At 35.7% G+C, this 17,238-nt stretch overlaps 1 protein-coding gene across 2 annotated transcripts in view; it reads right to left on the bottom strand.

Moving 5' to 3' along the window:
• The window catches only part of LOC126163037 (sialin-like), an 85,933-nt gene that overhangs the window by 24,245 nt on the left and 44,450 nt on the right, over positions 1–17,238 (bottom strand). For both annotated transcript variants that reach the window (XM_049919911.1, XM_049919912.1), the window contains 3 exons: positions 11,540–11,773; positions 6,803–6,977; positions 1,060–1,193 (listed from right to left, as the gene is read on the bottom strand). In XM_049919911.1, the coding sequence (XP_049775868.1) occupies positions 1,060–1,193; positions 6,803–6,977; positions 11,540–11,773 (543 nt within the window). The remainder of the gene's footprint in view (positions 1–1,059; positions 1,194–6,802; positions 6,978–11,539; positions 11,774–17,238) is intronic.

Genomic DNA, 17,238 nt, shown 5'->3' with positions numbered 1-17,238 from the left:
ACCGTATCCATCAGAATATAAAATATAGGACTAAATGGATGTTAGAATTCTAAGGCAACTGTAAATGACTCTGCAATATATTTAATTATTAAAGTTACATAATTTTCATACAGCACATATCTGTAAAAGGGTCCATAGAAATCAAGAGGAAGATTTGACTTAAATGTCCTATTGCTGATGCAGTCTTTATTGACAGAACATGAAGTTAGATTAGGGGGGATGAGGAAAGAAGTCGGCTGTATTCTTTTCAAAGTAACCAGCCATTGTCCTAAATTAATTATGGAAATCATGGAAAACCTAAATTTGAATAACCAAACAGAGATTTGATCTCCCATCCTCTTGATCAAAACTATCACTGGTGATCACTATTCTCCTTGCAGATGAAAATACCTGATGGCTCTGTGTCCTAAGCCCTTACAGTGGCTTTGCACTTTCAATTTTTGATGCTTTTTCTCAAGTTAGCATCCAATGAAAAATACCAAAAATATAAATCTGTTTCTGAGCTTTACCTGCCTGACAGCAAATTAATGTGTAAAAATCTCATACAAAATGAGCTCTCTCAGTTAAGTACATTACCGGTAGCAGGTACCTGTTTATAAAGTGCTATATGTTTGATTGTTATGGATACAGTCTTCAATAGTTTTGAGATTTATTTTACAATAAATTGTGCGTCACCTCTTCTGCTTCCAGAAAACAGATATGAAATGCCCCCAATCCCACACCCACTACCATTACCTATGCTACTGTCTGTATAACTATCAGTCTCTAAAATGAAACTGTAAATATGCCTTGTTAAAGTATCTTTGTTCATGTGTACCATTCTGTGTCACTTGATAAACAGAAATGCTTCTTATTTTGAATTTTTATATTGTAATAGCCTGACTTTCTACTTCAAGGTCTTAAAATGCAGCAAATGTACTGTAATGTATACTTATAACCATCAACATGGTTACATACATCTCTGACTTGTCTTCTTTGTGTGTACTGAACTTTTTGTGCCGAACTCGAAATTAGTTTAAGCTTACTGATACATGGAAACTCTATCTGAAAGTTTCTCACCTTACTTTCTTGAGCTGAATAGTCTTTCCTTTCAGTGATGTATTTTAACTCTTCTACTGAAATTCTGGTATCATTTTCTGGAGTATTCTTCACACATGGCACCCAAATTGCATACCATAGTAATCCTAATCCTCCTGTAATGACAACTCAGTTGTATTATATGACATAAAACATTGATCTTATTTCATATACCTAACAACATAATACAAAGTAAGCAATAATATCTGATTCTATCTCTCCTTTCCTCCTCCCCCCCCCCCCTCTCCTAACCATCTCTCTCTCTCTCTCTCTCTCTCTCTCTCTCTCTCTCTCTCTCTCTCTCTCTCTCTCTCTCTCTGTCTCTTGCTCTCTCTTTAGAAACTGAAACAATTATAGCCTCCACTTTAAAGTATACATAACTGACATACTCATTACTAGCAGAGACAATTTCTGTTTGTAATGACACATATAGAACACAAAGTATGAAGGTTGCCCAGAAAGTAATGCACCACTTTTTTTTTTCTCAGCTGAAAACAAGGATACGAATGTGAAATGTTATATATGTATCATTTGAAGTCTCCTGAGCAAGCATGCCAAGTGTCCATCACTTCTGACAGATAGCGTACCGTAGCTGCAGGACAGGTTCAAAATGGTGTCTGTAGGTGATGTACGTTACAAGCACTGTGCCATCATTGAATTTCTCATTGCAGAGAAATAAACTGTGGGAAATATTCACAAACACTTGTGCAAAGTCTATGTCGACAGAAGTACAGTCACTGGGTGTGGAGGGTGAGGTCATCAGAAGGTGGTTTGGCACTGCTCCACAGTTTGCAGTGGTTGGGGAGACCATCCATGGCTGTCACACCTAACATGCTGCAGTGAGCTGCGGATGTTCATCTGCAAGGACAGATTAAAGGATGCCATTTGTGGAAGAGATTTTGCAGATGAGGAGGAGGTGATTCACACAGTGAAGTGCTGGCTTTGCGACCAAGACAAGGATTGGTATCAAAAGAGCATATATGCAGTTCTTTCACTCTGGAGGAAGGCGAAATGGAGATTATGTGGAAAAATAGGATATGTAGACAAAACACCATTCTTTCATGTGTGTAATTCTCATTATGTTTAATGCAGAATTCTTGAAGAAGAAACATGTGGTGCATTATTTTCTGGGCAACTCTTGTACCCTATGATCACAGTATCAGTGAGTGTTAATCAGTCAGCTCTACAAATACCTGAGTGTAATAGTTTGTACATATATCAAATGGAATGATCACAAACTCAGTGATAGGTGAAACAGGTGGCAGACTTTGGTTCACTGCTCAGATACTGAGTAAATATAATGTGTTTCTATAGAAATACCTTACAAATACTCATCTGACCCATCTTACAACATGGTTCAAGTGTGTGTGTGTGACCCATACCAAATAGGACTAATGTGGGATATTGAATGCAAGCACAGAAGGACAGCACAAATAGTCACATGTTTGTTTGATCCACAGCAGAGCATCGTGGGAAAGTAGAAAAACAGAACTTCAGGTGCTTGAGGACAGACATAAACTATTCCGTGAAAGCTTGCTTACAAAGTTTTAAGAAGTGATAATAAGTTAGGAATTTATAAGTCTAGTGCAGCAGCCACTGTCTCAGTGGTGCAGGAGTTTCAAAGACTATATTAGACTAATTACAGAGCATATGAAGCCATTTGACCAGTCATTCTTTCGTGTTCCATACAAATTGTAATTCGAAGAAACCATAACATATGGTACACAGGGAGAGAAAGTGAGTTGGAAAATAAACAACTGAAATTCTTCAGGCAATGTATGGCAAAAGTGTCAGCTGTGTCCATACCCAAGATGGAAGAACTGATAGGTTTAGGAATGTTATGGGGTTGAGACATGAACATGTGGTATCACCATTTTTATTTATAATGGTGATGGATGAAATTGTGAAAGAGACAGAAGAATCTCATAAAGGAGGAGACATGAAAATACCGAATTTTGCTATGCTATTGTGATGTGGGAAACAAACAGTAAGGATGTATATGAATAAATAGAAATCTTAGATTAAAACATCAAGATATATGGAATGAAATGCAACGTGGAAAAAAGCAAGACTATGTTGCCAACAAGAGGAGACAGAGAAGGCAAAGGACAAATTAATATTAAAGGGAAGGATACTGAAATTTTTTATAACCTTAAATGTCTAGAAAGTGTGATACAGAAGAATGGGGGTAGAAGTTAGCAAAATGATACAATAGAGCAATGCATTTTACCAAAGTGTGAGGGGTCTTGGAATGAGGGGCACCAAGGTAGTCTAAAGAAGCACTCTACAAGATGTACTTTACACCCTTGCTGACATGCATCAGAGACCTGCAAAATGACAAGAAGGAAAGCGAGAAAAATCCAAGACAGCAAAGCAAAATTCTTAAGAAGCATCACAGGGTAGACAAGGAGAGACAAAATGAGAAACGAAGATGTTAGGAACAAAACTGGAGTAGAAAATATGAATGGGGGAAATGAGAACAGGTTAAAATGGTTTGAAGTTAGTTAGTTAGTTAGTTAGTTTCATGTTCTATTAATCATTTTAATGATAAATCACAAGATGTGGAACAAGTCATTTTACATTCACATCATAAATTAACCTGTAAATATGGCTGCATGCTGATCATTTCTATTTTATTTTATTTTTAAAAATACAGATGGTGAGTTAGCAATTGCTACCTACCGACTTTTACGCATTAAAATAACAGAAATTCTTCTACAGAGTAGAAGGAGTTTTTACTTTGCTGTCTGTCAGACATTTTATATCACTGGATAAGTGATCAAGAATTTTTATTGCAGCATTACGTGCCACTTTTTTGCTAAAGACAAGCTTCACATGGAGTAATGAATGTCATTCTTCCTTCTGGTGTTGTAATTACATACATTATTGTTCCTTTTGAACTGTAGTGGATTATTTTCAACAAACTTCATGAGGGAATAAATATACTGTGAAGCAGTAGTCAGAATGTCCAACTCCTTAAACACATGTCTACAAGATGATTGTGAATGAGCACCACATATTATTCTTGCAGCACATTTTTGAGCAATGAAAACTTTCTTTCTTAAAGTTGAGTTACCCCAGAACATTATTCCATATGACATTATTGAATGAAAATATGCAAAATATATCTGCTTACTGATTTGTCTCTCCCCAAGATTTGCAATGATTCTAAGTGCAAATGTGGTAGAACTAAGTTGATTTAGGAATTCCAAAATGAGCTTTTCTTGGTTTAAATCCTCAGCAATAAAGACACCTAAAAGTTTTGAAGTTTCCATCCTATTTATTACTTCCTCACCATGTGTTACAGGTATCATTTGTGTACTACCTGCAGAGCTGAATATGTAGTGTCTTTTTGAAACTGAGGGTGAGACCATTCACAAAAAACCACTGATACTTTTAAGAACATTTTTTACCATTTGTTCCATTTCTGTATGTATGCTTGGATTGTTTATAATACTGGTGTTATCTGCATGAAGAACTAATTCTGCTCATTGTATATTAGACAGAAGATCATTTACATTTTTGAGGAACAATAGTGGATGTAAGATTAAGCCTTAGGGAACCCCCTAAGTGATTTCTCCCCAGTCAGAATTACACCCCCAGATTATACTGACTGACTTACTAGCTTTCTGCATTCTTTTGGGTGGATATGACATTATCCATCGGTTGGCTATACCATTAATCTCATAAAACTTCAATTTACCTAGGAGAATGCTGTGATTCCCATAGTCAAATGCCTTAGACAGTTCACAGAAAATAGGAACAGGCACTATTTTATTATTTAATGCTTGTAAAATTTGGTGACTAAATATATAAATGGCTTTCTCAGTAGAGCAACACTTCCAAAATGCTAACTGCGATTTGCTGATGATATCTAAGGTATCTAAGGTAGACTGGCAATGGCAAGGAAAGCGTTTCTGAAGAAGAAAAATTTGTTAACATCGAGTATAGATTTAAATGTCAGGAAGTCGTTTCTGAAAGTATTTGTATGGAGTGTAGCCATGTACGGAAGTGAAACGTGGACGATAAATAGTTTAGACAAGAAGAGAATAGAAGCTTTCGAAATGTGGTGCTACAGAAGACTGCTGAAGATTAGATGGGTAGATCACATAACTAATGCGGAGGTATTGAATAGAATTGGGGAAAAGAGGAGCTTGTGGCACAACTTGACTAGAAGAAGGGATCGGTTGGTAGGACATGTTCTGAGACATCGAGGGATCACCAATAATTTAGTATTGGAGGGCAGCGTGGAGGGTAAAAATCGTAGAGGGAGACCAAGAGATGAATACACTAAGCAAATTCAGAAGGATGTAGGCTGCAGTAGGTACTGGGAGATGAAGAAGCTTGCACAGGATAGAGTAACATGGAGAGCTGCATCAAACCAGTCTCAGGACTGAAAACAACAACAACAAGGTGAAACACTATTCTAGAATACACCACCTTCTCAAACACTTTGTAAAGTAAATGGAAGATAGAATACCACAAAGAATGATGGAGACCAAATTTGAGGGCAAGAGGGAGACCCAGAACAAGATGAATTGACTCAATAAACACCAGTTGATTAGTATGATCTATCATGCAAAATGATACACTGGAACATGAAACTATCTCCCTATAGCAGGAGTCATATCATTCTGTACTCTTGAAAGCATGGTAATTACAATCTCTTACATTAAAATATAAACAATAACATATTATTAAATAAAGTATCCACTGCCAAAAACAAAACAAAATGTGTAGATTTTTTTAAAAGACAAATACTTAGTACTGCTTAAGTGAAAGTAGCCACAGTAGGTGTCTTCCAAAAATTGAAATTTTCCTGTGACCAAAATAGAGTTAGTACTGAAAACTTGAAATCAGTTGTCTTTAATTTTACCTCAGTTGTTTTCAGTTAGCAGAAGAATACATAATTTTGACTGTTACAATGCTTCCTTTCATGTTTTAGAGTCATGTTGAAATGTTGCTGTGTTTATCATAGGATGTACACTGACCATCCAAAAGTTCTGAGACTGGTTTTAAGTAATTATAATGGCAGCTTGAATTAACAACTGTAAACAACAGATGTGCATTCAACCAGTCAGTTGTGAGCAGGCAGTGTTAAGTGGTATAAATGCAGCTGTATTGTATCGATGTTTTTTTGCCATGAATCACAATGATGCAATCAACTGAAGATCTGTCAATCAAGTGTTCAAGCCATTGTCAAAAGGAAAGTGGGCTGCAAAGTTTGTCCTACACACACTGACTCTCAAACAAAATGAATAATTCATGGATGCTTGCTGTGACTTTATTGAAGCAGAAAATGTAGACAATTCTTTTTGGGAAAGTATCATTACATATGACGAGACTTGGTATTATCAATACAAATCTACCAGAAAATGACAATGTGCTGGGTTGGTCTATGAAGGTTCACAAAGATGAAAGATAGTGTGAATGTGACATGCAAGTTAAACAATATCCCAAATGAGGTCTTTTCTGACACTTTCACATGATTTTATGTACATTTTGCACATTGTACTCAAGTGGGGGAAGACTGCATAGACCATATGAAGCACTGAAACCATTATCATAACTTTTCTTTATTTTTTACTAATCCAATCTCAAAACTTTCTGGACTGATGTGGTGTGTGTTAGCAATGTGTCACTGTTAATCTAACTTAATTTCTTCAGATAGTTCCCTGCAAACTCACACTTTAATTCTTAATTTGGAAATATGCAACATACATACCAAATATGTAGAACACAAAAGGCCAACTGAGTGAAGAAGCTATGATTCCAGATGCTGGCATTGCAATTACAGTGCCAAATGAACAGCCAGACAAAGTAATTGTAATCAAACGAGAGCGTTCTTCAATTGGTGCCCAATACACCCACATTTCATTCATTGCTGGCATTACCATTCCCTGCACAGAAAATAATTTATCAAAGTAATGTTTGTGAGAGTAGTTTTCCGAATAATACATGAAATACATACTATGTTCTGAAGAAGACTGAAATTTTGGTAGCTCAGCAGCTATTCTCAATTTTTATATGCCTGTCTACTTATCAACATTTTGATGGTAAGGTGAGCTGTAGAATGTTCTGTCATTATTTTTAAAGTGAGCTATATTCATCCCAAGCTTTTGGGAACAAAACAGAGAATTAGTCTGAACCTACTAATAAAAGCTGTAAGTAAAACAGTCTATAATTTCTGTACCAGCCAATTGCACTTATTTATACAAAAATTTAAAACGAAACAAAATGTTTTCTCATGATTCTATGTCTGTTTCATATTATCAGAATTATATTACAGCAGCTAAATGAAGTGATGCTCTCTGTTACAGTGCAACTTGACAATAAGAAATCTCTCTCCAGAATTTATGTGAAAAAGAAAAATGGCAAATGCATGAAATATAGCAAATGCTCTGTGGTTTAGTTAAAAGTTTTTTTTTTATGAAATTACTTGTTGGGTTCTCCTTCCCACAAAGTTCCTTAATAGGAATACATTTAACATAAGTAGGATGTCTTAATTATACTTACTCTGCTTTGTTTTCAAGATGATCAAGCTTCTATACAAACCTCTCTGAAATTGTTAAAGTATAATTATCAAAGGTACTTTGATTAAGTTGTTACTTGGGAGTGTAGAGAAAGAGATATTACCAGGATAAAATATGTCACCAAATATTGTGAAGTGCTTCTGTCAAAGCCATTTAGTAAACACATTCAAAGAATTTCACTTTCCTGTAAGGTACCCAGTTTAATTACACAATTTTGCACGTAATTGCACAGCCCCACCACAAAAGCATTTCTTATCCCATCAACTGTAGGAGCACATTTGTAAGCAGACCTGTCACATGCTATGCTGAAATTACTGTGGAACATTTAGCATAGGTATGACAACTCTTCAGCTATCTGCCCACATGAATGGCAAGTTCCAAATTGCAGCTAATTACAAACTTGGCTGCTCAGTTGCTGAACATGCTGCAGACTGAGATGTAGCTGTCAAGTTAGGAGAGCTAGATAATGAAATACCTGTCACTGGATCCATATGAGACTAGGAGATAAAAACTCTTCAATTGAACTATATCATACATATGTTACAATTACTTGAATACTCGATTTCTCATATTTTTATGTTTACATGCATTTTATGTTCATGTTTCTTAATTTCACCTGTGTTAAAGGCTATTTAAGATTATTTTAAGTATAATGATGACTTGTAAATGGCAACATTCATTGTCTCATTTCAAAAACTAAATTAGAAAAATGTAGAAATGAACATTTCCAGTGAACATATTGTAATTCAGTCTATTTATTAATTTTAATGTCAGACCACTTATTTAATACAATCTTTTGGTTAAAATCTGCATCACAGAACTATCTAGAGAATAATTTAAAATAAATGGCTGCTTATCCAATATGTAAATAAATATTGTAATTATGACTTTAAAAATATTTCTGCTCTCTGACGAGCAATTATTTAAAATTTTACATACTTCCCTTGTCATGATATGATGTGTTAAAATATTTTTTTTATGTTTATAGAGCTGTTCTAGAACATATTTTACTATACACAGGAGGATATGTCAGAACACCCAACATTAGTGACTTCAAGAGCTGCTTAGCTATGGGGCTCCCATCCAGAACCAGCTCCTTTAAAGGTCACACGTGCAAACTGACCCTCCATCATATCCTCTGTTCTCATAATGCACATTGCCAAAAACTCTCTTAGTCCATTTTCCAATCCTTTACTTTTCTCCTTTCCTCTAGTAGTTTTATTCACCTGTAGATCTCGTTTACAAGGATATAGGACATCCTCCTGTACATCAATATCGAATCTATACCTTGCATGGCGTTTTCCCCCACATTTTTCTCTCACTACTGTCCCTACCTTCCTCTCTCTCTCTCTCTGTTTGTCTCTCAATATTTCTTTTTCTCCTTGTTATACATCATTGCTTCAGTTTTGTGACTTAGCTTGTTGAATCTTTCCTTCCACTGTCAATGAAAGACAGCTGTCTCTCTGTCTCCTATCCCATTACTTACTTCCTCCCTAACGGGTATATCTTTTGCTTGTCCAGTCCACACTTCTTTTCTTCTCTTCTAACATCTGTCCACCTGCCCAACCCCTCAAAAGCATTCATTGTCACCATGGCCATTGATGGCTGTTTTTGGAAGTCTTTGTGTGTATGAGCAGCTGCTGTTAAACTGAAAGAGGAGTAGGGACTTGAAAGATAGTGGAGTAATCTGTACCCTTATTGTTTATGAACAGTGCATCAATTAACAACAGATGGCTTGTTATTTACCTCTTTTTGGTTTGTAATTCATTCTGATGCAAGTACTCTTTTGTATGAAATATACTACAAGCTTCTAAATAATAATTATGTGTGAAACAGAAACAACAGCTAAGTGTAGGTAACTCAAAGTATTATTTTATAAACTTTCTCCACCTTTTCAAAACCTCAGTGGCAAAATACAAAGCAGTATCACACCAGATTACAAGAGTTGTTTAGGATTGATATGCTACTATGCAGAAGGACAGTACGATGGGTCAAAATGTTTCATGTTATGTGGGATAAGTCAACTGATTTGGTCCATAGTGGAAACCAGTCTGGTGGACTGTCAGGTGATTATTTGTTAAAATGAATTTGTCCCATGAAATAAACTGACAAGAAAAAAGTAGTGGAATGGTGTACTCTCATCAGTGGCATCAGTACACAGTACTATTATTGGAAATGGACAAACATGTCATCAAGACATAAGTATTTATAACCTGTATTGTTACCAACACCCATGTGTGGTGATGAGTGCGGAAACCCACTTCACAGAGTCAGTCTAGTGAATGATGTCACCAAGGGTACCATGATCAAAAAGTGACACGTGTGTGTGTGTGTGTGTGTGTGTGTGTGTGTGTGTGTGTGTGTGTGTGTGTGTGCACCCACATGCATGTAACAAAGCACTCCATAGTACCATGATTGTGTTTTGAACAGAACAAATGAAGTGTGCCACTAGAAAGCTTCTTAATGTAGATTTGAATATGTGATACTCATTATTCATTTCTTTCTGTTCTGTTTGGAATCAGTTGGCGATAGCTGCCTTTTGATAGCAGACAGCAGCTCCAAACACTGTGTTATGGGTTAATTAATTGTGATCAGATGATGGCTAAAAAAACTGAAACCAGTCCTCATCAACAGAAGTAACAGAAATTGCAATTTGTAATGTTACTATTTACTTCCAGTTAAGATCAATCTTGCATAATAGCATGTTCAGATCTTTATAACATTTAGGGAAATGTTATCCAAGGGCAAATTGTGTTTCTCTATAGTGTCCACTGAATGAATGTAGCAGATACTTTGGAATAATTAAGTCCATATTATAAACTACAAATCCCATACACACACAGACAGTCAAGTTTTAATTTACGTGGTACTTAAAGAGTGGCCTACAAAAAGTTCGTGAGTTCATGAACTTATACAATTTACTCTGAATGCTGTTTGCTGGGCTGAGAATGTTCACTGTGAATACCAGAGTTGTCTCAAAATTATACCATCAAATATATTATCTTGGAAAAAAGCAGTGCAACTGTATATTTCACCTTCTGAGGGTAACACTGTCATAATTTTTAGTTTTCTCAATTAAATTTTTCTTTTGATACAATGTATACTGTGTCTGTTTAAGTGAATACAGAGCTTTTTCTCACACAGTAGGAAAGACACTAACAGCCAAATTTTACACAAGATTCTGATTGTGTTATAAAATAAGGATTCCATCTAACTTCAGTCCCATAAATTCAAAATGTTCTAGTAGAGTGATTTTCAATCATCCTTTGATAGTAAAATGAAATTTTTATGAAGGGTTCTATGTCATGAATATTGGTTCAATGACATTCTGTTCTCTCTATGCCATGTGTTGATGTTACCAACCCTCGTAAAAATTACATTTTACTAGCAAAGGATGACTGAAAATCACTGTAGCAGAACATTTTAAATTTATGGGACTACATTTTCTGCATCATTTACATTACAGACTACATCTACGCCTACCTACGTACTCAGTAACCACTGTGAAATGTATAGCAGAGGGTACTTACCATGGTATCTCATGTTTGGGTTTCTTCCTGTTCCAATCTTAAATAGAGAATGGCAGTTTAAATGCCTCCGTATGTGCTGTAGTTAGTCTACTACTGTATACATGACCCCCATAGAAGCAGTATGTAGGGAGCTGACGATAATGATGTATTCTTCATGTTCCTTGTAGGCTTCAGCTCCATACATATTGTTCCTACAGGAATGATGAATACATTATTAAACTAATTACAACACATTGTGTGTGTGTGTGTGTGTGTGTGTGTGTGTGTGTGTGTGTATGTGTGTGTGTGTGTGAGAGAGAGAGAGAGAGAGAGAGAGAGAGAGAGAGAGAGAGAGAGAGAAGAGTTATATAGATGGTATATGACTCATTTTCCAGTTATATCAGACAACAAGAGACCAACCTGAAAACAGCCCATAAGGACACGAGCAGCCATCAGCAGGTATAAGCTGGAATAGGCAAGGGGTGGTGTGAAAACTGACAACAGTACAGAGCCAGCGACTGCTATCCCTACGAGCCTAGCACCACCAAACCGAGTAGCTAGCCAGCCACCTGCCAACTGTGTGAGCACATAGCCATAGAAGAACATGCTCAGCACCAGGCTCTGCACTCTTGAGTCCCATGGAAAATCTTGCTCCTGAAACAAACAGTTTACTATGAAACTTTAATGAGGGGTTCATGCTCAGTGCAAAATACTCCATTAAGAGATTGCCCAACTGTGTCAATAAATTAATTACAGTTGTTAGCTGAATAACACAAATGGTAACTGCACTGCCAAAGATTAATTTCTAGTCAATAACTTTGTGTGTTTTCTTTTAAACTGAGTAATGTGGCACATAGTTCAACACATTGTATTTATTTTTAATATTTAAGACTACACTGCAATGGACTCCTCAAAGAATGAATGCATAATAAAATGAATGAACTTTAATCATCCAAAAGCGAATTATTCAGAGGTGGGACACATCACCGTGAGCACAGCAGAAGCCTGTTTTTTGCTTTTTGTTTTTTTTTTAATAAATAAATACAAAAAGAACATAGACGATGAGAGTTTTAATGTTAACTTATATTAAGACTCCTACTAAGCCAAATATGGCTCCATTATCTGTTATTTTCAGATTTGTTTTAGAGTCAGATGCAGAGTCATCGTTGGGGAGTGGAAAACATTGGTGATGGCAGCCCTTGATAATATGAAGTATAGTGCAACAAATTATTTGCACAGAAATAGTAATCGGACTTTGTAATAAGAAATTTAGATTGCAAGGTTCAACTTGTAAAAACACATGTGTATATGATGGTGTGTGATGGGGCGCAATCAAAATGCCACCAAACCATTCACTTCCTAATGCAGTTAAATAGCTAAAAGATGAACAAACTGTGTGTACATCATTAGTAAAGGAATATGGATGAGTTGCCTTTAAATAGAAACATACATGTAATTGAATAACATTATTATCATAACAAAAATTACAGAGAAAAAGCAAATGCATCTCCACAGGAAGACAATCATGACACAAAAGATAGTAGAAGGAGTCTTTGTGTGCTTCATTTATTTTGAAAAATATGAAACAGAAGCAGTGCTAATCATCTGCAATGATCTCTGACATAGCGAGATATATTAATTTATTACAAGCCCTAGCCCAACAAACAGAACTAAGCTTGTGAAGGCTTCATCACAACTGTATGTTATATTTCAGAACAACGAAGCAATTTTGTTGTTTTAACATGCCTGATTTAGACTGTTTGTGGTTCATGTAAGGATAATGTTAAGTTAGTTCCCTAAAAGGCTGTTGTTGCTTCATTCTCGCATTCTAACCCATTTGAGCTTGTACTCCATCTTGAATAAGCTAGTTGTGAATTGCGTATTTAATCTCAATACTTTTTTGGGTTTTAAAATTTTAAAGTCCTTATTCTTTTCTTAAGATGCATCACCCTTTTAATGAAAATAGCATTAAAAACAGAGAACAAGCAACGAGGAATGCATTCTGCCCTTCTCCTGGTGTGATTTAGGAAAACAAAAAAAGGCAAGAAAATGAGATGTGGTGCAGGCCAGCTGACGTAGCCTGGTTTCGTGTTTTTTTTTACTGAGTATATGAAACCATAAAGAGAAACCATCTCTGGTGGTATTATTGCTAATACAGCCTGACACCCTGGTAGAGTGATGGTGTACTGGTGATAATCTCTCAAAATCTGATGGTGAGAGAAATTTTATCAGTCAGTATTTGATGTTTTAGGATGAGAAAATGGATTAACACATAATTCTTATCATTGGACTGTGGACCTACTGCAGCATTAAAGCTCAAATATTTCCATAGCATGCCATGAAATAAGAGAATATAGCTCTGTTGATGATGACCTGAGTGTCAGATGGGAATGTTAAGCTCAGTTGCTCTTTTTGGTACGATCCAAGAGTTGTAGGTTATGTGCAAACACTGTGTTTCACTCTCTCCTTCAATTTCATTTCCACAGTCATTATGGTAATACAGACAATGATGCTGTAATGCAGACCCAACATTGGAACAAACTAGATGCTGGTAATGGGTTTGATAGGAAATTGTTGGTCTTGTATTTTCCACAGTGCAAAGGGACACCCTCCTCTAGCAATACTTTTCCTCAACAGAAGTAGTCAATACCAGAAATATTTCTCGAATTTTGAACAGGTAAGTGTTGTCTCAGCTGTTTTTCTGAAAAATTTCATATAATTTTATATACAATATGTTATATTATGAGCTAAAATCTATGAAAAGGAATTACTTTATTTTCGTTGCTACAGTTGATGTGTACTAGCTTTGGATGTACAGTTAAAATTATTTTTTTTAGAAACATTTGAAATTATGAAATATTTGGCACACTTAAAATTTCTATCATTAGTTACACAATCTAGTAATGTTTATTATATTTATTTCTGGATTCATTTATCAAATAATAATAATAAACTGATACAAATTCATTTGCAAGAAAGATTGTAAACCTTTTGGAATACTGTTATTACCGCAGAGTGAGGGAGTAGTAAACATGCCTCTGATGTGATCGAACGTATTTTTGTACTTTGGGTGAACAATGTAATTTTGGCTTTGTTAATGTGAAAATTCAAAAGACAGTGTGATACAGTAAAATGTGATGCAAATAAACATAGAAAAACAAGAAGTCTGCACAGACATTCTTCAAATTTATTTAGATCAATTGGACCATGAGAACCTAAAATGTGAAAATTTCAGTTTCAAGAATCAGACGCCTAGACATGAAGAACTGGAGCCAACCATGAGAGAAAAGATAAGTAAAAAGTTTATTGTAAATCTCATTCCTCTCAAATCTTATGGAAAGACTTACCATCAATGACAGTAGTGACAAGAAAGGAGGGAGGAGTAGATTACAAGTGTGGGCACTGTACGGGATCAATTGACTAATAATGTAGTTTTATCTGTTGCAGAAAAAAACGTAATTTATTTACAATTTATGTATGAATAAATTTCTGATCACATGATGCAAGAAAACTGAATGCTGCCCAACAAAGCACATCATACCAACAGTGAAGATGTGGTACCAATAATGACAGACGGGGTCGAATGAAAGAGGACTTTACAACTACAACCAAGGACATCAAAAAGGAAAGATAAGTACAAACTATTTGTGAAGTTAATTTGTTTGTTGACTTGTGTGCTTGTTAACAAAATGAATAGAGGTGAGAGTTGGAGTGAGGTGGAAATGAAAGCTGTAGGATCCAGTCAGGACATGTCTGAGCTGAGCGAAATCATAGTCAGTGAAGAAACAGTAAAAACTGATATTTTTCAGTTAATTTTGGCAAAAATAGAGGAAATGAAGACAGATAACAATGACAAATTACACAAAGTACAAGATCAGATGGACCAACTTACAAATCAGAGCTAAAAAATGGGTTGTCACATGGGTTAAAGTGTGTGAATGAAAAAGTTGATGTTTTTGAAAATAAGTTTATTGCTTTGAAAATGAGTTGCTTGTTGAGTCAGTGAAACATTAAAGAATGCTGATGAGATCAGAGTTGAAGAGAAGGCCACAGCGGAAAAAAATGGAACAAAATATCACTAGTTTAAACCAAAAAAATTTAATTGTTGAAAACAAAATGCAAACTAATGCAACTGTTTTAGATCAAAAAATTTCAGCAGTTCAGGAAATCTATGCAAACACTGGTACTGCATGGTCTAACACTCCTATCAAGTTTTTTATCAGATAATTTACCACACTGCACCACTGTAGAGATAGTTTTGTGACAGGCATGAATGATAGTCAAAAAATTAAATTTGTTAAAAGATGTCTTGAAGGCGATACTCTGTCATGGGTAAATTTAAATTTATGTCAGTGGTAAACATATAAGAGTTTTGAGAAAATTTTTTGAAATAAATTTTGGTCAAAAGTTGAACAGGGGAGAATCAAGATTGAATTTTTGAATGGTCCTAATTATAGGAGCAGGGACGGCACTTTGAAAGAGTTTTGTAAGAACCATCTTAAAAACTTAGCACACCTTTACAAACCATTTGACAAAATGACCTTGACTGATGCACTTAAGAGGAGATTACCAGAAAGGTTGCGGTGGGATTTAGTCCACGAACCTGACGATTGTCTTGAACAATTTTTACGATATGTTGACAGGCTGGATAGGGCAGCAGAAAGAAGTATGTACCATAATAATCAGAATAATGGAAATCACAATGTGGGTAATTACAGAAACAGAGATAATGATAACTTTTATCAATATCAAAGTGTTAATAGAGAGAGAACTTTAGATCATCATCAGGACAGGAATAATGGGGATAACCATGGGCATTTTAATACAAGAAACAATCATAGAAGTAACTACTTAGGAAATGGCAATTCACGTCAATGAAGGTCCATAGTTTTTGGGCGAGGAAACACAACAAACACAGGACCCCCAAGTTATTCTTGCAATTAGGTAATAATAACAGTGTTAATTATATGGCACATGTATCTGAAATTGAACAGAACGAATATCAGATTTCTCATTAATGTTTTGCTCAAACGTTTTGGTCACTAAGTTTAATTATGGTGATGTAGATGCTAATCACAAACCAGAATGTGAGAATAGTGAGAATTTTGATATAGTATGTACTAACGATTTCATCTCTTGGTTGGAAAACAGTGTTGTCGATGTACGTAAATCAGGTGATAGATTAGATTAGTTTTTCATTCCATAGATCCGTGCTGAGAAGATCCTTGTGGATGTGGAACATGTCTTTTTTTTTTTTTTTTTTTTTTAATGGGATCTGAACTAGATGATATTTTTGATAGCTTATTGCAAAGGAATGTAGGTGAAGTACGTGACTTTGATGGAGATGAGAGTTGTATTGTTAGTGATGTTGTTAATGAAGTAATTTTGGAGGAATAGAAGATGATTTGTATCAGGTATTTTTGGTGTTTAAGAATAATGAAGTTTCAGAGTTATTTGAAAATGATGTTAACAATACAGGTAAGGTAAGTGATGTATGTGGTGTTGTAAGTGACAGTCATGGAAAACCATTCCAGGCAAAACAGTTTTTCATTAATGTTACGCAGAGTGGAGACCCAGTCAGTAAAGATGAGGTATCTGTGAACCTGGAGAATAAAGGCGAAAACTTTTTGAAGTTTGTTTGGGACCATACTGATGATAACATAGATAAATGTGCATTCTGGAACAAGTTAGCTATGATTAGTCAGATTTTGTATCCAAATTGATGGAATGAAATGAACAAGGATCTAAGCAGGAAGTTTAAATTTGACAGTAATGTGTTTTGTTTTCCTTATGTAAGAATTGGTGATAGTTTTGCCATGTAATCTATTCATTGTGTTCAAACTTTACCTGACAACATGAGTAACCAAAGTAATGCTATGATACCAGTTGCAGTAGCCACCAGAAATATCGCAGGAGGCACACATCGGCACGGCACGTCATGGACAGTAGCTGCCGCAAGTAAAGTCCCGTCCACCAGAGGGCATGTGAGAATTCGGCCGCGCCCTCTCCCGGTGGAATAACAACAACTCAGGCAGCATGAGCCGTGCCCAGTCAGTTCACATCGGGCATGCCTAGCAGACAGTTCCCAGTCTACACTATGTGAAGTGCGACGGAAATTG

Source organism: Schistocerca cancellata, chromosome 2 (assembly GCF_023864275.1).
Source record: "Schistocerca cancellata isolate TAMUIC-IGC-003103 chromosome 2, iqSchCanc2.1, whole genome shotgun sequence".
Lineage (NCBI taxonomy): Eukaryota > Metazoa > Arthropoda > Insecta > Orthoptera > Acrididae > Schistocerca > Schistocerca cancellata.
Note: the sequence above shows the minus strand (reverse complement) of the source record. Positions and strands in the feature narration are given on the sequence as shown.